This window comes from Bufo bufo, chromosome 8 (genome assembly GCF_905171765.1).
Source record: "Bufo bufo chromosome 8, aBufBuf1.1, whole genome shotgun sequence".
NCBI classification, from domain to species: Eukaryota; Metazoa; Chordata; class Amphibia; order Anura; family Bufonidae; genus Bufo; species Bufo bufo.
The window spans coordinates 52,321,372-52,344,929 of NC_053396.1; the positions used below are offsets into that span (position 1 = coordinate 52,321,372).

At 43.9% G+C, this 23,558-nt stretch overlaps 1 protein-coding gene across 1 annotated transcript in view; it reads right to left on the bottom strand.

The window, feature by feature from the left end:
* TRMT12 (tRNA methyltransferase 12 homolog) overlaps nt 1-23,558 on the bottom strand; it is a 51,957-nt gene that overhangs the window by 24,136 nt on the left and 4,263 nt on the right. The window contains exons 2-5 of the mRNA XM_040405596.1: nt 23,226-23,394; nt 482-680; nt 250-400; nt 53-162 (exon numbers count right to left, since the gene is read on the bottom strand). Coding sequence (XP_040261530.1) covers nt 53-162; nt 250-400; nt 482-680; nt 23,226-23,394 — 629 coding nt within the window. The remainder of the gene's footprint in view (nt 1-52; nt 163-249; nt 401-481; nt 681-23,225; nt 23,395-23,558) is intronic.

The window sequence follows — 23,558 nt, forward strand, 5'->3', positions numbered from 1 at the left end:
TATGCCATTTGTTGAATCAATAAAGTAAATAAAAAGTAAAGGCATACTTCACCTGCATAGAGATCAACAACTATTTCTTTGGAACACTGAAGAGTTGCCACTCTCTTTTTTTCTACTATATTTCCAGCTGAGAACATGCACTTTGTCAAATCAAAAGTGTAGCTGCAAACAGATTTATAGATCATGACATAATGAAGTCAAATGGGAAAAAAAAAATGAAAATTGAGTATCAAATACTACAATACTTACTGAATGCCATTGTCCACATGTTCCACCCAACTATTGTCCCCAAGCAACAAAGTCACATTAGGTGATCTTACACCATCATTCAACACACGACCTTGTTTTGCTAGGCGTTTTACTCCAAGAGAGCATGCTACACTGTGCCAGAGTTCATCACCTACAGATGCATAAGAAGTAAATGACTTTTGATTTCTAAATGTAAGACCTATTACCATACGCCACAAACAATATTGTATACCTAATTGTTTCCATATAGCGTCACAAAAGCAGTCTTCACTCAAAACGGCTAAGTCACCATGTCCCTGCCAGGAGTGAGGAAGGTCACGATCCAAATTCCGTGTCCACATTATTCCATAGCTTTCCAACAGGTTGTATAGGTCCATTCGTAACCTCTGTGCAGGAGATTGAACCCTAGCTCTTTTGGAGAGGACAGGATTCTGGAATATAGGCAACATGCAGAATTATTAAATAGTACCATAAATCAAACCCACTAAAGACCAAAAAAAGAGTTTTTCATGTTAATAGTGTAACACAGTGAAGGGTCTGTTAGTATATGGGAGGTATTTTCCACCAAAACTTGACCAGTATACACGGTACTTGCAGCAAGGTGTGAACTGAACACCAGGACTTGATCTTTATACGTTGTACCCGCAGCATGGTGTGAACTGAACACCAGAACTTAAAACTAAGGTGAAGTTGTTTTCTGTTTTGTGAACCAATCCAGACAGCACATTATTTCCACCTGTCCCACAACTGTGGTTTGAGTTGAGGAACTCAAGCTGGTGTCCCAAGCTTGTTTGGTGTACGATCCTCTGAATACTGTCTAACACAGATGCAACTAGAATACAGGAGAATAGTTTAGAGGTACTGTACAGGTGAAACTCGAAAAATTAGAATATCGTGCAAAGTTCATTTATTTCAGTAATGCAACTTAGAAGGTGAAACTAATATATGAGAGACTCATTACATGCAAAGCGAGATATTTCAAGCCTTTGTTATAATTTGGATGATTATGGCTTATAGCTTATGAAACCCCAAAGTCAATTTTGAGGTACCCTTTGCTCAGGGGATATGGATTCATTAGCTGACTAGAGTGTGACACTTTGAGCCTAGAATATTGGACCTTTTTGAAAAAAAATCTAATTTTAAGCTGCATTAATGCAATTCCTTTTAATTTGCATTACTGAAATAAATGGACTTTTGCACGATATTCGAATTTTTCGAGTTTCACCTGTATGTACAGTTTCTAGGCTCAAGTAAAATTTTGAAGTCCAGCTGTTTTGTGGGCTTTCCTGTGGAGTAAATTGGTTTTCGTATTATTTATCATAGGGAAAGTCTCAAATTGTCTCAATGGCACTCCACTCCTGACCTTCCATAGCTGTGGCAGGTGAATATAAGTCACGATGTGGTAGTTTGCTTGTACTAATTTAGAGGGGTACTCCAGTTGTTACAAGTTACAGTACAGGGGATAACTGTACTCTGCTATCACTGGTACTCTCATTGAAATGAATGGTACAATCAGCCGCATGTGCGACCAGCCGCTCTGTTCTTTTCAGGTGGCTGCAACGGGTATGCGCCCCTGTTCTCTTGATCCGTTCCTAGCAGTAGGACCCCCACTGATCTAATAGTTATTCCCTATCCTGTGGATAGGGAATAACTTGTAACAACCGGAATACCCCTTTAACCGTTTTGCTACCATTGCCCGTACATGTACGGTGCTAGAGCGATAGGCAAACATGGCGCCCGCTCCCACGTGTAGCGAGCGTCGTGGCCGGCAGGTCTCTGCTGTTTCCAACAGCAGAGACCTGCAGCTAATTACCACGACTGACAATAATGCCGATCACGGTAATTAAAGGCTTTAGATGCCGCTTACGGGAGTGTTACCAGCATCCCCTGCGGCCAATGGGGATGCCGGTAAGGCTAAGAACATTCAAACTGCAATTCTTATTTTGGCCACCAGATGGCAGGCCAACATAAGAAATGAGCAATTCTCAGTAATAAGTCTAGTTTAACCTGTTTGCTATCAGCACCGTACATGTATGGCGCTTGAACAATGTGTAAATATGGCGCCTGCTCGCATGTGCAGCAGGAGTCATGGCCGGCAGGTCTCTTCTGTTTCAAACAGCAGAGACCTGCCGCTAATTACCGTGATCGGCAATAATGTCGATCGCGGTAATTAAAGGCTTCAGATACCAGGATCAAGTGAGATCATGGCATCTAAATGGTCAAAAACGGCCAATGGGGATGTCGATGCTTTTAATGCTGTGAGTCACACTGACGAGACACACAGCATTTATGCTGCAATTCTTATTTTGGCCACCAGATGGCAGGCCAACATAATGAGCAATTTTTAGTAGACAGACGCGTGGCGATGTAGACAGACGCGTGGCGCGGAGCTCCTGGACATACTCCTGAAATTTATCTTCTGCCTGTCTCCTACCTGACTTTATTGGGGACCGATACAGCTCAGAAGCCTCCCCAGACGTTGGACACCTATCTGGAGGCACCATGACCTGCCAAAAGTCTAAGGAGAAGGAGGTTAAAGAGAGCGGCATGGATACGCCGAACAAACAAAATGGCGCCGCGGACGCTGCAAAACTCTCCGAAGTGGCGGCGAAGCTGGGGAAGTTTGCCCGCACCTCGACAGCTGCAGCTAGTGCTCCGTTGCTTGATGATGTTCCGTTCGCTGGGCCGCAGGGAGCAGAGAGTTCAGAAGCGGCCTCATATGCCTCAGATCTACAACAGAAGGTGGGCCCAGAGTTGCTGCTAGAGACTGCACCCATAGCCGAACCTACTATAGCAGATGTGTATAGAATGGTGGCGCAGTGTAGTACAGCCCTCACGTCCCTAAATACTAATGTGGGGAGCCTCAAAGAAGAGGTACTGCTGATAATACAAGATATGCGGCAGTTTAAGGAGCGAATTGGAGAGTTGGAGGGTCGTATGAGTGAGATGGAAGACCATCTGCCACCCGTTAAGAGGGACTTACAATGTGTCATACATAATGTCTCCCTGCTCATATCAAAGTCGGACGACTTGGAAAACCGTCTGAGATGGAACAATGTGCGATTTATTGGAATTCCAGAACGCACTGAGGGTTCAGACCCCGTATCGTTTATGGAAAAATGGCTTGTGGACACTATTGGAAAATAAAAATTGTCCCCGCTCTTTGCAATTGAACGAGCGCATCGGGTACCGTTTCACCCACCACCACCAGGGGCGCCTCCGAGACCTCTCTTGATCAAAGTTTTATATTACAGAGACCGGGACGCCATCCTTAGAGCGGCCAGGAACTGCCCAGATATACAAATCGACGGTAACCGAGTTCTGTTGTTCCCGGACTTTTCTGCGGAAATACAAGAACGGAGAGCGAGATTTTTGGAGGATAAAAAGCGGTTGAGATCCCTGCAATGGCCATACTCCATGTTGTACCCGTCTAAACTTCGGGTGGTGGCGAATGGATCCACACACATCTTCGAAGATCCTGCGGAGGCCTGTCAATGGCTGGATGCCCATGAGAAAGATCGGCGTGGCAACAACACCTGAAGGAACGGTGAAATTATTGGCAGAACTGTTCTATAATTACAGTTTTTCTTAGGATATTATCCTTTATTATGCTTTATGGTTCTCTGGAACTATTGCTATCTAAAGAGGGGGGGGAGGTTTTGTATGTTGACTTTTCTTTTTGTACTCATAGCATTATAAGGGTCGCCATGCTGTTAGGATGGGAGGTTAGGTGAAATAACCCATTTGTACATCCAGGATGCAGCGCTTATGTTAACTACATAACCGTTTCGTCACCTTTGTTTATATCGTTAGTTTCTAACGGTTAGGTTAACTTTGCTTATCTCTTGTGTACCCCTGTTTGGTTCACAATACGAAACATGTCTACGATGGTTATGGGAATGTTGGGATGGGGGGTTAATGGAGCAGGATATATTTCTCTTCCTATTGTTATTGGGAGATTCCTCCGGGGTGATCGGCACTGGCTTCTATATATTCACATGTGGCACCATGATGTATTCCGTTAAAGTTCTTGCATGGAATGTGAGAGGGATGTCGCAGGCATCTAAACGGTCTGCTATTTTTCATACCCTGCAGGATTTACAACCAGCTATTATATGTTTGTCCGAGACCCATTTAACCCCTGATAAGACGCGCCTGATTTATAAAGCATGGATGGGTTGTGAGTTTCACTCTACCTACTCCACGCATGCCCGAGGTGTCAGTATTTTAGTACATAGATCTATTCCATTTATAGCTCAGGAATCATATATTGATATTGACGGTAGATTTGTATGTGTAGACTGACAGATTTTTAAATTCTGGCTTATTCTAGTGGCCGTATACGTTCCCCCTCCATACTCGGCTGAAATTATGAAGACTGTTATTGCTTTCACTTCCAAATTCCCGTCAGTCCCTATACTTATTGTGGCAGACTTTAACATGTATCTTGACGGCTCTCTAGATAAATTTCACACTGGATCAGGGACATACACTTAGGGCTGAAACGATTACTCGATTAAATCGAGTAATTCGACACAAAAAAATCCTCGATGCAAATTTTTTGCATCGAAGATTCGTTTGTGTCATGTGACCACGGATCGGGAGTGAAGCGCTTGCTATTACTCCCGCTCCGTGGTCTCCTGCGGCGCTTGGAATACTTACCTTTCCAGCAGGCGGCCTCCGGACACTCCACAGTACGTCCATGGTCCCGCGCTGCTCTGACCTCCTGACGTACGCACGCCGTGACCCGACGCACTGTGTGACGTCAGGAGCAGAGCAGCGCAGAACGATGGAGTGTCGGCAGCGCCCCTGCTGGAAAGGTAAGTGGATGAAACCGAGGGGGTGGGGGCGCAACTAAGGCCAGGCGCCTGGAGTGCACAGCGTCATAGAAACCAGTGACGCTGTGCACTACGGGTGTCAGGAGGAGCATGGCAACAGAGCTGATGGCACAATGGGGGCAGAGCTGATGGCACAATGGGGGCAGAGCTGCTGATGGCACAAGGGGGCAGAGCTGCTGATGGCACAAGGGGGGCAGAGCTGCTGATGGCACAAGGGGGCAGAGCTGCTGATGGCACAAGGGGGCAGAGCTGCTGATGGCACAAGGGGGCAGAGCTGCTGATGGCACAAGGGGGCAGAGCTGCTGATAGCACAAGGGGGCAGAGCTGCTGATGGCACAAGGGGGCAGAGCTGCTGATGGCACAAGGGGGCAGAGCTGCTGATGGCACAAGGGGGCAGAGCTGCTGATGGCACAAGGGGGCAGAGCTGATGGAACAAGGGCACAGAGCTGATGGCACAAGGGGGCAGAGCTGATGGCACAAGGGGGCAGAGCTGATGGCACTGGGGGGAACTGATGCACTTGGGCTGATCGCACAGTGGGGAACAAAGGGTGTTGGGGGCTAATGGCAGGGCGTCTGAGTTTTTATAAAGGAAAACAGTATTATTTTTTTCTTATTAGATTACTCGATTAATCGTAAAAAATAATCGATAGAATACTCGATTACTAAAATAATCGTTTACTGCAGCCCTACATACACTAATGCACCTACTTCTCTGGCAAAACTGCTGGAGGAAGTAGATCTATGTGACATTTGGAGAACTATGCATCCTGTGCAGGTCAATATTCATGTTACTCTCCTGCTTACAACTCCTTATCCAGAATAGATTTAGCAATTGGATCCTCAGCCTTGGTGGCTCTGACAAAAGAGATTTCATATCTACCTCGCAGTATATCAGACCATTCTCCACTATTGATTACATTGGTAGTGGGAAGGCAACTGCATACAACTCGGCCTATTTGGCGTTTGAACCCATTCTGGCTCACGTTAGTGGATACCGGAAGTGAGATCTCTGGGGCCATTGCTGATTATTTAGCTATTAATGTAGGCTCTGCATCTGTGGCAATACTTTGGGACGCCCTAAAGGCGTATGTTAGGGGATTATATATTAAACATATTAGTGTAAGGAAATCTAAGAGCCGAGATCTGTTTAGGGAGCTCTCAGATAGAGTTATGCATTTAGAAGCTAAATATGTAGATCAGCCCACATCGATTAACGAGGCAAATTGGAAGGAAGCCCAAAATCTATTGAAAGAACACGTACAAACTAAGGCTGAGGACAAGCGTCTTTTTGCGGCTCAGAGATACTTTGCTGAAGGGGAAAGTACGGGCCATTTATTGGCTACCGTGATTAAGGCACAATCTGGCCCTTCTAGTATAGCCTCAATTAGAGAGTCTGGGGGACAATTGGTAACAGGAGATGAAAATATTCTGAGAGAGTTTTATGCTCATTTTAGGGAGGTGTACAGGTCCAGACAGGCCACCACTGCATCCGATAGATCCAATTATTTGGCAGGGATAGATATGCCAGTCTTATCAGAGGAGAATAGGCTGCTCCTGGATGAAGATATATCTTTGGAGGAACTAGAAGTGGCGCTGAAATCTATCCCTAATGATAAGGCGCCGGGTGGGGATGGCCTACCTGGCGAACTCTATAAAAAACATGGGGAGCTGTTACTTCCGCAGCTTCCAATGGTCTTTAAAGATGCCCTTTGGGAGGGTAAATTGCCTTGCTCCATGAGAGAGGCGATCGTAGTAGTGCTGCCCAAACCAGGCAAGGACCCCACTCTTGTAAACTCCTATAGACCCATCTCGCTCCTGACAGTGGATGTAAAACTTCTTGCTAAAGTCTTGGCCAATCAGCTACTTAAGGTTATTCAAACTATTATCCATGACGATCAATCTGGATTTATGCCTGGAAAATCCACAGCTCTGAATCTCAGGCGGTTATTTTTGAATCTTCAGCTTGAGGGGAGAGATAGACAGGATAGTGGAGCTGCGGTGGTCTCACGCGACGCTGTCAAAGCCTTTGACAGCGTCGAGTGGGAATATCTATGGGCGGTTATGAATAGGATGGGCTTTGGCTCGGGATTTCTTAGTTGGGTTAAGCTTCTATATTGTGAGCCTAGGGCTAGAATTAGAGTGAACGGTCAGCCGTTGCCTGCATTGGCTCTGGAGAGAGGGACGAGGCAAGGTTGCCGTTGTCCCCCCTCTTTTTCGCATTGGCGATAGAGCTGTTAGCATGTCTCCTAAGGTCCACACCATTGGTACGGGGGTTCGTGAGGGGTACCATGGAAGAACGCGTATCTCTCTATGCGGACAATATGTTGATTTATGTAGGTAATTTAGCTCACTCCCTGAAATATATAATCTCCATAATTTCGGAGTTTGGTGGCCAGTCTGAAATTCTCATAAACTGGGATAAATCAGTGATCCTCCCAATATCTGCGCACTTAAAAGCTTATGATGCCAATTCCTCTGAGCTCAAAGTAGTATATTCCTTTAAGTACCTTGGGGTGGTAGTATCGATGAACCCCGGTGAATATACACTGCTCAAAAAAATAAAGGGAACACAAAAATAACACATCCTACATCTGAATTAAATATTCTTCTGAAATACTTTGTTCTTTACATAGTTGAATGTGCTGACAACAAAATCACACAAAAATAAAAAAATGGAAATCAAATTTTTCAACCCATGGAGGTCTGGATTTGGAGTCACACTCAAAATGAAAGTGGAAAAACACACTACAGGCTGATCCAACTTTGATGTAATGTCCTTAAAACAAGTCAAAATGAGGCTCAGTAGTGTGTGTGGCCTCCACGTGCCTGTATGACCTCCCTACAACGCCTGTGCATGCTCCTGATGAGGTGGCGGACGGTCTCCTGAGGGATCTCCTCCCAGACCTGGACTAAAGCATCTGCCAACTCCTGGACAGTCTGTGGTGCAATGTGACGTTGGTGGATAGAGCGAGACATGATGTCCCAGATGTGCTCAATTGGATTCAGGTCTGGGGAACGGGCGGGCCAGTCCATAGCATCAATGCCTTCGTCCTGCAGGAACTGCTGACACACTCCAGCCACATGAGGTCTAGCACTGTCTTGCATTAGGAGGAACCCAGGGTCAACCGCACCAGCATATGGTCTCACAAGGGGTCTGAGGATCTCATCTCGGTACCTAATGACAGTCAGGCTACCTCTAGCGAGCACATGGAGGGCTGTGCGGCCCTCCAAAGAAATGCCACCCCACACCATTACTGACCCAATGCCAAACCGGTCATGCTGGAGGATGTTGCAGGCAGCAGAACGTTCTCCACGGCGTCTCAAGACTCTGTCACGTCTGTTACATGTGCTCAGTGTGAACCTGCTTTCATCTGTGAAGAGCACAGGGCGCCAGTGGCGAATTTGCCAATCTTGGTGTTCTCTGGCAAATGCCAAACGTCCTGCACGGTGTTGGGCTGTAAGCACAACCCCCACCTGTGGACGTCGGGCCCTCATATCACTCTCATGGAGTCTATTTCTGACCGTTTGAGCAGACACATGCACATTTGTGGCCTGCTGCAGGGCTCTGGCAGTGCTCCTCCTGTTCCTCCTTGCACAAAGGCGGAGGTAGCGGTCCTGCTGCTGGGTTGTTGCCCTCCTACGGCCTCCTCCACGTCTCCTGATGTACTGGCATGTCTCCTGGTAGCGCCTCCATGCTCTGGACACTACGCTGACAGACACAGCAAACCTTCTTGCCACAGCTCGCATTGATGTGCCATCCTGGATAAGCTGCACTACCTGAGCCACTTGTGTGGGTTGTAGACTCCGAAAGCACCGCCAGAATTCAAAAGTGACCAAAATATCAGCCAGGAAGCATAGGAACTGAGAAGTGGTCTGTTGTCACCACCTGCAGAACCACTCCTTTATTGGGGGTGTCTTGCTAATTGCCTATAATTTCCACCTGTTGTCTATCCCATTTGCACAACAGCATGTGAAATTGATTGTCCCTCAGTGTTGCTTCCTAAGTGGACAGTTTGATTTCACAGAAAGTGTGATTGACTTGGAGTTACATTGTGTTGTTTAAGTGTTCCCTTTATTTTTTTGAGCAGTGTATTTCTAATAACTTATTGCCTTTGATAGAGAAGTTCAAAAATAAGGTTGCCACCTGGCACAGGTTACCATTATCGTTGGTAGGGAGAGGTAACCTATTGAAGATGATTCTGATGCCCCAGTTGTTATATATTTTGCACAACTTCCCTGTGTGGATTCAGATTCAGATTCAGATTCAGATTCAACAGCTGTTTCGGTTTTTTCTCTGGAAAAATAATAGAGGTAGGATCAAATATGAGACCTTACAGAGAAATAGGAATGCGGGTGGTTTGGCACTACCTAATCCTATGTTATACTTTTTGTCTGCTCAATTACAACATTTCAAGGGCTGGGGTGTGATGGGTGAAATGGGAGGGAGTGGTCAGTTGATGGGGTGGGTCTCGGGTAGGTCTCCCCCATTAGCAGCCATAGAGGGAGAAGTAAAAGGAGAAGCTGGGCGTATTCCAACTTTACAACTTATGAGAAGGGTTTGGGTTAAGGCAAAGAACATTTTAGGAATAACGGGACTGGTCAATAACTCCCCTTTATGGAACAACCCGGCGCTTCATGAACAGGTTGGCTTAAATGGGTATTTACAGTGGGAAAATAAAGGGATTTGGAATCTAGGCCATATCTACTCAAATGGGATCCTAAAGCAGTACCAGCAGTTATGAATTTAGCTTACCTTCCACACAGTTCTATAGGTATCTGCAGCTCAGGCATGCTTTGGAAGCTAAGTCTAAAATAGCTACGGTGACGTTCGTATCTAATAAGATGCTAAACGCAGCGGTTAATGCAGGACCGGTAAAGGGAGCGATTTCCATAGTGTATAAGGCCTTGTTAGAAGATTTTCTAAAAAAAATATCCTCTCAAAATTAGACATCACTGGGAAAGAGATGTGGGTAGTATTACAGATGCACAATGGGAGGAGGTATTAGACCTCACCCCAAATTTATCCCTCAGTGAGGCGGCGCGGCTATCCCATCTAAATTTAATCCATAGAGTCTATAAGACCCCTGTGTTTCTATTTAAAGATGGCTGTAGAGACAGTCCGGAATGTCCTAAATGTAGAAATGCTGAGGCAGACCTGTTCCATATGCTATGGGCATGTCCCTTATTGACAACATATTTGAAGGCAGTGATACACCTAGTAAATAAGGTATATAGTGCCCATTTTGCTCTTGACCCTAAGTTGAGCTTATTGGGTATAATACCAGAGGATAATTTACAATCAGTAATAGCCACTGGAATAAATAGAATGTTGTACCAAGCACGGAAAACGTTAGCGGCAAAATGGTTACAATCGATACCTCCAGATATATCCGAGTATGTAAGTAGATTGAATATGGTAGTTCGCCTGGAAAGGGGAGTATACCAAAAAAGAAATCTATCTAAATTTGAGGCAATATGGGGAGCCTGGATCAATAATTCTGGATGTTGTAGTCCTTGGTTGGCGCTCACAAGAGGATTATTGCGCTCCGTGTGAATGTACTGATCGAGGAGGATAGGTATGGGCTAGGAATAAGAGCGGGGGAAGGTTACTGTGGATATTGTTTGAGCGGTGTATATGTCAAAATTTTTAGCATACCAACCAAAATTGAGTTATGGTACAGCTTACAGTCTGTATGGATGCTTGCTTGGGATGTACTGTGTTTATATGCGCAAATGGGAAACAGTGCTGCGTGATGGTTTACAATTGAGTTTGTGGTGCCGACATAAAAATAAGATCCTATTATTAGTGGAGGGCCTTGGGATATTTATGGTACGCATCTCTAATTCTCATAGGAGTAATCTTATTGGGATTATCATCACTCTGTCCTGCTCTGGTAGTGATGGGGGGAGGGGGAGTTACTTGCTGTTGGGAGGTTTTTTTGACCGTTTGATGTGCTTATATATTGTAATATTCTATAATTGGATATATAACTTGATTATGTATCTATGTGTTCCATACTACAATTACTGTATGTATCTTACAATGAATCTACTTATTGTCTAAAGCATAACATATTGATGTTAAAAAACTGAAAAGCAATAATAAAAATTATCTGAATAAAAATATGATGGTTCAAAATTAAAAAAACGGATTTTATAGGCTCATATCAGTTTTAAAATAATTACTAAATAAAAATAAAAACTTTAAAAATATATTTTAAAAAAATATAAAAGTTTAAATCACCCCCTGTTTTTAATAAGAAACTGACCACGAAAACAAGGGGGCACAGTCTGAGGAGGTTGGGAGGAACATCAGAACCAAAGTCAGAAAGATGCTTGGAACAAATTTCCAGAGGATGTGGTTAGAAAATCTACAGTAACAGAATTTAAACTGGCCTGGGATAATGTATTTATACTAGTATAAAAATGAAAAGGAAATAGTATAAGGGTCGATGAGATGGACCCAGTGGTCTTTTTCTGCTATCATTCTTCTGTATTGCAGTGTACCCTGGCTTCACCAGGTATCTCCTCTAAGCACTTGTGTGCAGAAAACATAAATTGCTTACAGGTAATTGTTTTTCTTGAAACTCATGACAGCACCCATTCGTGATGGACCTCCCATCCAGGACCGGAAACCTGAGGATATAAAAAGTTCACACCCCCACCACACCTCAGTGATTTGCAAGGAAAAGACCCTCTGGAGGCGTGATAACACAAGAAAAGAAAAAAGAGATAGACCCCAGCCAGGGAACCAATACGGTACATTCTTTTCCTACCTAACCTGGAATATAATAACTTCAAGAATAGGCCCCATTAAAGAAAATGAAAAATAAAGGGTTGGGAAAATTTTGGGGTGCTGTCATGGGTTTCAAGAAAAACAATTACCGGTAAGCAATTTATGTTTTCCCCTCACCCATGACAGCACCCATGCGGACTAAACTATGAATTTAAAATTACGGGGTGACCACAGCTTGAAGTACCTTCCTCCCAAAGGCACGATCAGAGTCCAGATGCAACCTGTAATGTTTTAAGAAAGTATGGGGCGAAGACCATGTGGCCGCTCTGCAAATCTGAGATACGGAAGCCTCCGCCCTCTCTGCCCAAGTAGTAGCTACTGCTTTAGTTGAGTTTGCACCAAATCCCTCTGGAACGAGCAGACCTCTTGCCAAATAAGCACAAGATATAGCAAACTTAACCCATCTTGCAATCAATGCTATGGAAGCTTTCTTTCCCTTACCAGATCCCTGAAACTGGATCAGGAGATTTTCATCTATTCTCCAATCCTTAGTGGATTCCAGGTAAGTGATTAAACATCTTCTAACGTCTAGACAATGAAAATTTTGTTCTCTAGAATTATTGGGATTAACACAAAAAGAAGGTAGAATTATGTCCTGGTTTCTATGGAAGTCAGAAACCACCTTAGGCAGGAAAAAAGTTAAAAGGACTTAAAATGACTATCTTCCAAATATATTTGTATAAGGAGGAAAGGCAGAAAGGGCCTGGATCTCAGAAACTCGCCTAGCAGATGTGATATCTAAAAAAAAAAAAAGTCATTTTTAAAGTGAGCATCTCCTTAATAGGTTCAAATGGGGAATGAATCAAGGCAGTTAATACTACATTTAAATCCCATGGGGGGGACAGAGGTCTTAAAGAGGGCCGTGATCTGGAGGCTGCTAATAGAAACCTTTTTATCCAAGAATGCTCTGCTAGTTTAAAATCGTAGAAAAAACTCAGGGCCGCTATTTGGACTTTTAGAGTTGTACTTTTTAGATTCTTGTCCAGCCCTGCTTGCAAAAAGTTTAGTATGTCCGGTACACAAGGTACCTGCAAAGGGTCAGGAGACCTTTCCAAAAATTTAGAGAATGTATCCCAAATCCTAAAATACTTTTTAGCCGTGACCTCTTTCCTACTGGCCAGTAAAGTGGAAACTACCTCATTCGACAAGCCCCTCCTAGCCCATATTATCCTTTCAATTTCCAGGCTGCTAGTTGTAAAAGACCTGGTCTGGGGTGAAAAACTGGACCCTGATACAGAAGGTTGTCCCACACTGGAAGCATCCATGGGGGTTCCGTCGCTAGGCTTTGTAACATTGAGAACCAGGCTCTTTTGGGCCATCTTGGAGCTATTAAAATCAAAGAAGCCCTCTCCTGGATAACTTTCTTCAGGACTTTGGAAAGGAGTAAATACGGAGGGCATATCCGAACTCCTGATCCCATGACTGGGAAAATGCGTCTATCCCCGTCGGGAAGTCCATTCTGTTGAGTGAAAAAAATCTGTCCACCTTTTTGTTTTTCCTTGTCGCAAAAAGATCTATAGTTGGTAGACCCCACTTCTGTACTATGAGCTGGAAAATTGAATTGTGAAGACACCATTCTCCCTGCTTTAACTCTTTCCTGCTAAAAAATAAATTAATTAATTAAAAAAAAAAATCGGCCAGGGCATTGTCCTTCCCTCTGAGATGAACTGCTCTGAGAATGAACTGGTTCCTCTCTGCAATTTGAAAAATCTCCTGGGATAACGTCAACAAATCTCTTATTCTTGTGCCCCCCTGGTTGTTTATATAAGACACTGCTGTTGTATTGTCTGAATATATTATTACAGTTCTTTCCGCCAATATCGATGGGATTTTTAATATACGCTCTTTTATTGCACTGAGTTCCTTGTAGTTTGAGGAAAGGTTTCTGGGCTAAATGTTCCATCTTCCCTGCCAGAAGTTCCCCCATCTCCAAGGACTTGCATCCGTGGTGATTGCTATGGGATTCTGAGATAACCAAGGGCATCCCCTCGATAAATTTGTTGGGATTGTCCACCATAGTAATGACATCCTTGCTACTGACCTCAGATGGAAGTTGTAGTCCAAGGATAGGGGAGAACCGTCCCAGTTCTTTAGAATGTCCTCCTGCAAAGGTCTTGATTGAAACTGAGCATAGCTTACTGCTGGAATGGTGGATGTCATTAAACCTAGTACTGACCTAGTCTGTCTCAGGGAACACCCATAACTGAGAAAGAGATCCTGTATTTTGTCTACCAATAACATCACCTTCTGTTCTGGCAGGAAACATCTCTGATTTTGGGAATCTAGTAGTATCCCCAAAAACACATATCTCTGAAAAGGAAGTAACTTGGATTTTTTCCAATTTATCTTCCATCCTAAAGATTCCAGAATTACACACAATTGATCTATCTCCTGCTTCAAAGACGATTCTGTCTGGGAAATTCTTAAAAAGTTGTCTAAATAATGGACTAGAGTGATTCTTTTTAATCTTACATTTGGCTGCTACTTCCGCTATAATCTTGGTAAAGAAGAGAAGCCTGTTATAGTCCAAAGGGATCGATTAGAGATATGTGGAGAATGGAAGGTGCCTGTGTAGGGGGCACCTCCAGTGTACACGGATCCCTTCTATACACAAAAAAAAGGGTGGATAGTCAAGCGCCAAAAATCAAGAAGAATCGACTTCTTATAAGTGTTTTTGATACTATCAAACACTCAGTTGAGCAGCCTTCCTCTTCCGTTTATTCACTTTACCTGGTCTCTTCACTCCTTTCATCAGCACCACTGTTGGCGCCCATTTTATTTCACCCCCTTTTGGGATTATATCATCCCTAAAGGATTGGATAAACCTTCCGTTCTTTTTCTTTTATTACATATTCCAAAGGGGAGGGCTTTGTATTGCAGATGAAGAGAGCCCTGAACCCAAACTGCCTCTCTCCAGTTTGGGAGCCGACACTGATCGGGACATGACAGTATGCCTCCTCTAGGTCTATAGTTGCCATACAACAGTTCTGGGAGAGGATATTTATGGCAGATGATAAAGTCTCCATACTAAATTTTTTGTAAATCAGATTCTTGTTTAATCTCTTTAAATTCAATATTACTCTGAAGGAGCAGTCTTTTTTTTATTTATTTTTTTAACAAAAAAAATGCGGAGAATAAAACCTGGTTCCTTTTTCCCCCCTCAGGAACTAAACTTACAACCCCTTTCTGAAGTAAAGAAAAAACCTCCCTTTGCGAAAATAAAGATTTTTCTGCTTCTTTTGGATTCTTAGTTATTGGATAAAAAAAAAAAAAAAATAAATAAATAAATCTTCCCAGGCCGGGTAAAACTTAGAGAGTTTTCCTGGCACCTGGCGTCAATCCTGCTTATCCTTGGATTTGGAGTCATTCGACGCTCTAAAAAAAAAAAACGACTTTCTGGGAGCTCTAGCTTTCTTTTCTGGGTGTCTGAACCTCTGTTTACTTTTCAAATTTCTAGACCTTCTGAACTCACTTATTTTCTGAGGTACCGGAAATCCCTTTTTTCTGTCTAATGCTTTTTCAAGAATGTCATCCAAAGAAGACCCAAATAACCTCTGACCCTCAAATGATAGGGAACAAAGCCTCGCTTTGGAACCCTGGTCGCCTTTCCAAGATTTAAGCCAGATGGCCCGTCTAGCAGCATTAGATAAAGCCGCTGATCGAGCAGAAAATCGAATGGCATCAGAAGAAGCATCCGCCAAAAAAATCGTCCGCTTTTATAAATGTTGGAAGGGAGGCCAGAAGTTCATCTCTAGGGGTTTTATCTTTAATATGTGACTGCAATTGTCTTAACTATAGCTTTAAAGACCTAGATACCCAGGAAGCAGCAATACTAGGCCTAAAACTAGTAGAAGCAGATTCCCATGGTTTTTTAAGGTAGATGTCTGCTTTCTTATCTAAGGGATCACTAAGAACCCCCTAAGTCATCAAAGGGAAGTTCCGATCTCTTTGCAATTTTTGCCACCAGGGCATCTACATTAGGTGCTTTATCCCAGACTGAAGACACTTGTTCATCAAAAGATGTTTTCTTTTAATTGTATTAGGAACAAAAAATTTACAATCTGGATTCCTCCATTCTTTTTTAAATAGGGCCTACATATTTGTATAAACAGGAAAAACTCTGTGCTTTTTAGGTGCTAATCCTTCAAAAACCTGGTCGGCAATGGAATTCTGCTGCTTAACATACTCCAATTGCATTGTCACTCTTACTGCTTTTAATAATGGCTCCATATCTTCTGTGGGAAAAAGTGCTCTGCCTGCTTAATCTTCAGAAGAAGAATTGCTCCCCACATCACTAGACACATCAAAATTCCATTTATCTTCATCTGAAATATCGGAGTCAGAATCCACAATCTTTCTAGTGCCACATGCGGATTGAGGAAAGAGCTGTTTTAGGGGTTTAAGGGAAGCTCTAACCTCTGATTTTACCAGAGCCTTGATACTTTTTGACATAGATTGAGACTCTTCCAATACTAACTTCTCAATACAGGATTGACAAATTGGTTTCAGATGAATAGTAGGCAGCATATTTTTACAAATAGAACACTCTCTGTGCTTAGTCTTAGTAGTTTTTTAGGAATTCTATGCACCTATAATAAATAGCCAAAAAGAATCCAATCAGCAATGCAAGAGAAATAAAGGAATAATCTCATCCTCTTGGTAGCTGTCCCCAAATCTTCAGGCCAAAGTACCGGGCTTGATGGTCTAGAGGGCTCAATAGGGTCAGCGCGGACCGCATCTCCTGTTTCAGACATTCTCAGGAGGAAACCTGTACAGCACTGTGTGCAATAAGGCTTGCTGGCTGCTGTCCCCCACTGCCCATTTATATACTACGCGCCAGGCACTCTCCCCTGCCACCGCAGGTCCCAGTCACATGTGTCCCCAGTTTGATCCGGCGTGGGTCCACGCTGCCAGCGTCATGACACCGCTCAGACGTTCCTCTGCGCATGCCCACGCCCAGATGCCGCGGCCATCTTTGAAAGTCCTCCAGACTGTGATCAAACTGGAGCCGCCTGGCACGGCCACAGCGGCTCCAAACATGGTGGAAACTGGGAGGAGAGGTGGAGTAACAGCAGGCTCGACGAGCGGCTCTCCAAAGAGTCTTACGCCGCCATAGGAAAGGTCACCCACAGACTTAAAACCTGGACCCTCCACAGCCATCTTGATGTGAACTTCTTCAGAGGTAGGTTCCCCAGGACCTCCTATCCGGAGGACAGAAAAACCTGAACTGAGGTGTGGTGGTTGTGTGAATTTTTTATATCCTCAGGTTTCCTGTCCTGGATGGGAGGTCCATCACACATGGGTGCTGTCATGGGTAAGGGGAAAAACATTATTTTGCATAATTTGCTGTTAGAAACTTCTAGTGTCTAACTATTCCTTTAACCCCTTAAGGACTCAGCCCTATTTCACCTTAAGGACTTGGCCAATTTTTGCAAATCTGACCAGTGTCACTAAGTCCTGAGTTAACGCTTTGACTTACCCAGGCCGTTCTGAGATAGTTTTTTCGTCACATATTGTACTTCATGACATTGCTAAAATTGGGTATAAAAAATGAAAAAAAATGTGCATAAAAAAATACCAAATTTACCAAAAATTTGGAAAAATTTGCAAATTTCAAAGTTTCAGTTTCTCTACTTCTGTAATACATAGTAATACCCCCAAAAATTGTGATGACTTTACATTCCCCATAAGTCTACTTCATGTTTGTATCATTTTGGGAATGCCATTTTATTTTTGGGGATGTTACATAGCTTAGAAGTTTAGAAGCAAATTCAGAAATTTTTCTGAAATTTTCCAAATCCCACTTTTTATGGACCAGTCCAGGTCTGAAGTCACTTTGTGAGGCTTACGTAATAGAAACCACCCAAAAATGACCCCATTTTAGAAACTACACCCCTCAAGGTATTCAAAACTGATTTTACAAACTTTGTTAACCCTTTAGGTCTCCCACAAGAGTTCATGGCAAATGGACATAAAATTTAAGAATTTAGATTTTTTGGAAAATTTTCCAATATAATCCATTTTTTCCAGGAACAAAGCAAGGGTTAACTGCCAAACAAAACTCAATATGGGTTGCCCTGATTCTGTAGTTTGCAGAAACACCCCATATGTGGTCCTAAACTACTGTTTGGCCAAACGGGAGGACATAGAAGGAGGGGAACGCCATATGGTTTTTGCAAGGCAGATTTTGCTGGACTGGTTTATTTACACCATGTACCCTTTCAAGCCCCCTGATGCACCCCTAGAGTAGAAACTCCATAAAAGTGACCCTTCGGGATAAGGTGGAAACTTTCCCTTCGGGATAAGGAAGGAAACTTCGGGATAAGGTGGTTGTTGTTTTGGGACTATTTTAGGGTAAATATGATTTTTGGTTGCTCTATATTACACTTTTTTGAGGCAAGGTAACAAAAAATTTAAATTCTAAAATTGTTTCTACATTTGCTATTTAGTTTTGTGGAACACCTAAAGGGTTAACAAAGTTTGTAAAGTAACTTTTGAATACCTTGAGGGGTGTAGTTTCTTAGATGGGCTCACTTTTTTGGAGTTTCTAGTCTAGGCTACATCAGGGGGGCTTCTAATGGGACATGGTGTAAATAAACCAGTCCATCAAAATCTGCCTTCCAGAAACCAAATGGCGTTCCCTTCGTTCTATGCCCTGCCGTGTGGCTATATAGCCATTTACGACCACATATGGGGTGTTTCTGCAAACTACAGAATCAGGGCAATAAATATTTAGTTTTGTTTGGCTGTTAACCCTTGCTTTATTACCGGAAAAAAAGGATTCAAATGGAAATTGTGCCAAAAAAATTGGTGTTTTGGCACAGTTTTTATTTTATATTTTTAACGCTGTTCATCCGAGGGGTTTGGTCAAATGTTATTTTTATAGGGCAGATTCTTACGGACGCGGCGATACCTAATATGTCTACATTTTAAAATTTATTTAGATTTTACACTATATTATCATTTTAGGAACAAAAAAAAATTATTTTAGTATCTCCATAGCCTGGGATCTACAGTTTTTGTTTTTTTTTGTTGGGCGACTTTCTAATGTTCATTTTTCTAATGTTCATTCATTTTTTGCAGGATGAGATGGCGGTTTTATTGGCACTAATTGGGGGTGCATATGACATTTTGATCGCTCGCTATTACACTTTTTGTGATGTTAGGTGACAAAAAATGGCTTTTTTTTACATTTTTTTTTTAAGGACAGGGGTGATGCTGTTACCGTGGATTGTGGACAGTATAAGGACATCCCTCTTGTCCTTATACCTGACCAGCAACAGGTTTCCACTGGTAAGGGCACGGGTCTCACCCCTGGGGATAGGTACCTGGAGGGGGTAGGCAGGAAGGCCGCGTTGATATTTCCGCACGGTCCCACAAGCGGACGTGGATCTGGCGGCAAGGGACCTGAACAAGGGAATGCTAGTATAAAAGTTATCCACGTACAAGTGGTAACCCTTATCTAGCAGTGGGTGCATAAGGTCCCACACGAGTTTCCCGCTAACACCCAGAGTGTTAGAGAGTTTTCCTGGACGGATCCGTCCTGACACACAATGTAAGTCAATGGGGATGGATCCGTTTTCTATTGTGCTAGAATGGATCCGTCTTGGCTATGTTAAAGATAATACAAACTGATCCGTTCTGAACGGATGCAGACGGTTGTATTATCTGAACAGATCCGTCTGTGCAGATCCATGACGGATCCGCACCAAACGCGAGTGTGAAAGTAGCCTTAGGCATATTTCTGGCGCCTCAGTCTGCAACTTTTCGCCACTCACACCAGGTCTAACAAAAAGTGGGCGTTTTAGGCGTAGAAAATGGTCTAGCCAGGAAGGAAGCTGTCGTACGTTTACACTTGCGCTGGATGCGCCGAAATTATGTAGAGGCCTGCACCTCTTCATAACTTTGGCGGACCCTTCGCCACATATGGGGGTTATTAAGACCAGCATTTTAATTAATAACCCCTATAGTTTGTAAGGCTGAAAAAAAGACATCTGTCCATCCAGTTCGGCCTGTTATCCTGCAAGTTGATCCAGAGAAAGGCAAAAACCCCTGTGAGGTAGAAGCCAATTTTCCTCATTTTAGGGGAAAAAATTACTTTCAGACTCCAATAGTAAAATCCTGGAATACCTCTTTAAAGAAGGAATATAAAAGTGCACAAAGAATCACACGATAAAGTCAGCTCCATGTGAATGTGCAGCTTTCAGTGCCAGGGTCACAGGTGCGCCGCCTCCTTTAACCTGCATAACTTACATTATAATTCAGGTTTATTCACACCCTTTAATTATATGAAAAAATCTGTGGAAAAAACACAACCACATTGTTTGAATATAACCTTAGAGCAAGTCCACGGGTGCCTGATCCGCTGTGGATAGGAATGAAAACGGCCACTGCATAAACCATCTGAAATGGGCAGTTTTTCTCAGTGGCGGGATGACATTGAGTCCTATGCACTGCGGGAGGCGGCTGCTGAAGAGAACACGGACATACAGTGTGATGGCGGGAGGGAAGCTGGCGAATCAGCGCCTGACTCAGCATCAGAGAAGGTGGCGGGGCAGATTGCCGCTCCAGACCTGATGGGGTATAGGTATGTCTATTGTGTTACTAATAAGGACTAATTTGTGCAGGATTTTGAGTTGCCACCTTTTTCACAAAAAATAGCAGCCAGGTTTAGACAGGTAAAACAGAGGGGTGCCCATGGGGGTTTGGCTTCACAGGTAGCGTGGGGGGAAATTAGTATGAAAGCTTCTAATGAGAACAAGAGTTCAGGTCTGTAAAACCGCAGAAGAATCTGGGTGTTCTGACCAAAATACAGACATCTAAATTATTCTATATTTTTTAGCAGCATAAAATTGCCTTCATGATTTTGCCCATGTTTCAAGCAATCATTTTGTTGGCGACAGCATTACATTTGTGGCATTTTCCAAAAAAAATCCTTAATTTTTTCAACCATGGAAATGAGCAGTGTATATTGTGATGGAAACATGGAAGCAATATGGATAATCACAATACATTAGTAAGTGACTTGTATTAACTTCCTCTGCATGATAAGCGCCATTTTCTGATGGGACGCAACCCCTTTAAACCAGCTTATTCTTCAAGAAGAGCTTCAGAACATAATGTTACCTGCCAAACTGAGCTCCAATTCCATAGTTCAAGCCCATACATTGCATAGAGAGACACGCTACAGAAGGGGAAGCCTCTCTGGGCAATGTATGGATTGGACACCACTGCAATTCTGTTCAGCAGAGGATCTCAACCAGGAGAGCGCTGCAGCGGAGGCGCTTACTGCAGTAGAGCTCGAACATCAGGAAAATGAGGCAGTATGTACTGAATGCCTCCAGCGCTGGAGCTGGCCCTTTTCCCTATGGGTATCTGCCCTTAACATAAAACTGGTGACAGACTCCCTCTGAACTAACAGGAGGGGTTGGCCCACTTCAGCAAATGCCATTTATCATGTAGACAGAGGTCATGCTGAAAAAGCTGAGCAGAGTCATGAACGCTAAAGGGACAGAGCTCTGAGAAGCGCTGCCGTTAAGTCCCGTTTAGGGCTGTTTCACACAAGCGAGTCCATTGCAGGAATCACGTGTGTGTGTGAGTGATCCTCCATTCTGGACTTGCAGGAGCACACGGCATTATCATGGAGTACAATGATGCTTGCCCTTACTGCTACAGGATCATAGTGTGATTTAGAGTTGTTGCGATACCAAATTTTTGATTCGGTTTCGATACCATGAAAAAGTATTGCGATACTCGATACCATTCGATACCACGCGAAAAAAATAAACAAAAAAAGCCACGTGCATTCCTCATTTTTAAAAATGGCGAATCGCGCAGTTTTTATTTTATTTTTTCTGTTCCGGCATTCACCACCTAGATTTTTTTTTTATATTTTAATAGTTTGGACTTTTCTGACGTGGCGATGTAATATGTTTATTTATATATTTTATATGTGAAATTGGGAAAAGGGGGGTGATTTATACTTCATATTTTAGTGTTTTTTTTTTTTTCACTTTTTATTTAATAACTATTTCCCCCCTTAGGGGCTAGAACCTGGGATCTTTCATCCCTTTTCCTATTCACCCTGATAGATCTCTATCAGGGTGAATAGGACTCCACACTGTCCCTGCTGCTCTGTGCTTTGTGCACACAGCATCAGGGATGTTACCATGGCAACCAGGGCTTCTGTAGCGTCCTGGCTGCCATGGTAACCGATCGGATCCCCAGGCTTACACAGCTGGGGCTCCGATCAGAAGCTGCCACTGCACCACCAATGAGGGGGAGTGGAGAGGTCCCTGTGGCCACTGCCACCAATGATTTTAATACTGGAGGGTTGAGAGGGGCCGGCGCACTGTGCCACCAATGATTTTAATGGGATGGGGGGATTGAGGGGGGGGGGCACACTGCACCACCAATGATTTTACCCCTTTATACAGGAGGCGGGTACTAGCAGATCAGCGGCAGTTAACTGCCGCTGATCGCAGCTCCCTGTCAGGGGCAGGGTGCCGGCAATGCGATTCTGCTGCCGGCACCCGCCTCCTGTATGTGTTAAAGACTGACTACTGTATATGAGTCCAGACTTTCACTATTAGGCCACACAGAGCGGCGCCCAGCGATGTCTCAGCACTCACCATTTAGTCCTGGGCGCCGCTCCGTTCGCCCGCAGTGCCCCCTTACTGTCTCCTCTCCTGCTCCACATGCTGCTGATTACTATCGGAGCGATGGGAGGAGACATCAGCTTCACTAGTGGGCGTTCCTTCTCCCTGGCTGTAGCGCTGTCCAATCGCAGCGCAGGGAAAAGGAACGCCCACTAGTGAAGCTGATGTCTCCTCCCATCGCTCCGATAGTAATCCTATCATTGGTGGCGCAGTGCGCCCGCCCCTCCTCCGCCCCTCTCTTCTCATTGCCGCCCCTCCTCCACCCCCTCTCTTCTCATTGCCGCCCCTCCTCCGCCCCTCTCTTCTCATTGCCGCCCCTCCTCCGCCCCTCTCTTCTCATTGGTGGCAGCGGCAGCAGCACAGGGGGAGGGAGGACAGCTTCCTTCTCCCGGTGCTGCTGAGAGAGAACATGAGCGCGCCGATAGCAGCGCGCTCATGTTCAGAGATACTAGACTGCGCAGAAGCGCAGCCCAGTATCGAAAAAACGGAAATCCCGGTATCGTATCGATACCGGGACAAAAGTATCGATTGGGTATCGAAATTTCGATACCCGCAACAACCCTAGTGTGATTAGAAGTAAGGTCAAGCATTCTAAATCAGGATAGATGCAGTGAGTGGCAACAGGCTAAAACGGTATAAGCATCCTGCGGAAATGTTGTGTAAAACAGCTACGGTAATACTTACAGTAATCAAAGTTTTCCTGCAAGAGCTGCCAGGGGCGATTTTTTCTAACAGGTTTTCTTGCACAGATACATTAAGTTTTTCTTCAAGAACTGGCAGAGCTACCATCCCATTCTCAAGCTTCTGTGCACGGTAACGACCATCTAGAATGCCTGCCTTCTCCAAGTACTCTCTGTAAGAAAAGCACGGAATAGAGAGAAATTTGCATAGAATATTATCATATTTAGCTTTTTTGCACTTTTTAAAGGGAACGGTGAGCTCCTTTATGCTGCCCTCTCTGAGAAAGTATATTGTGTAGTGACAGACACTAGTATATTAACATTCAAGGGAAAATCC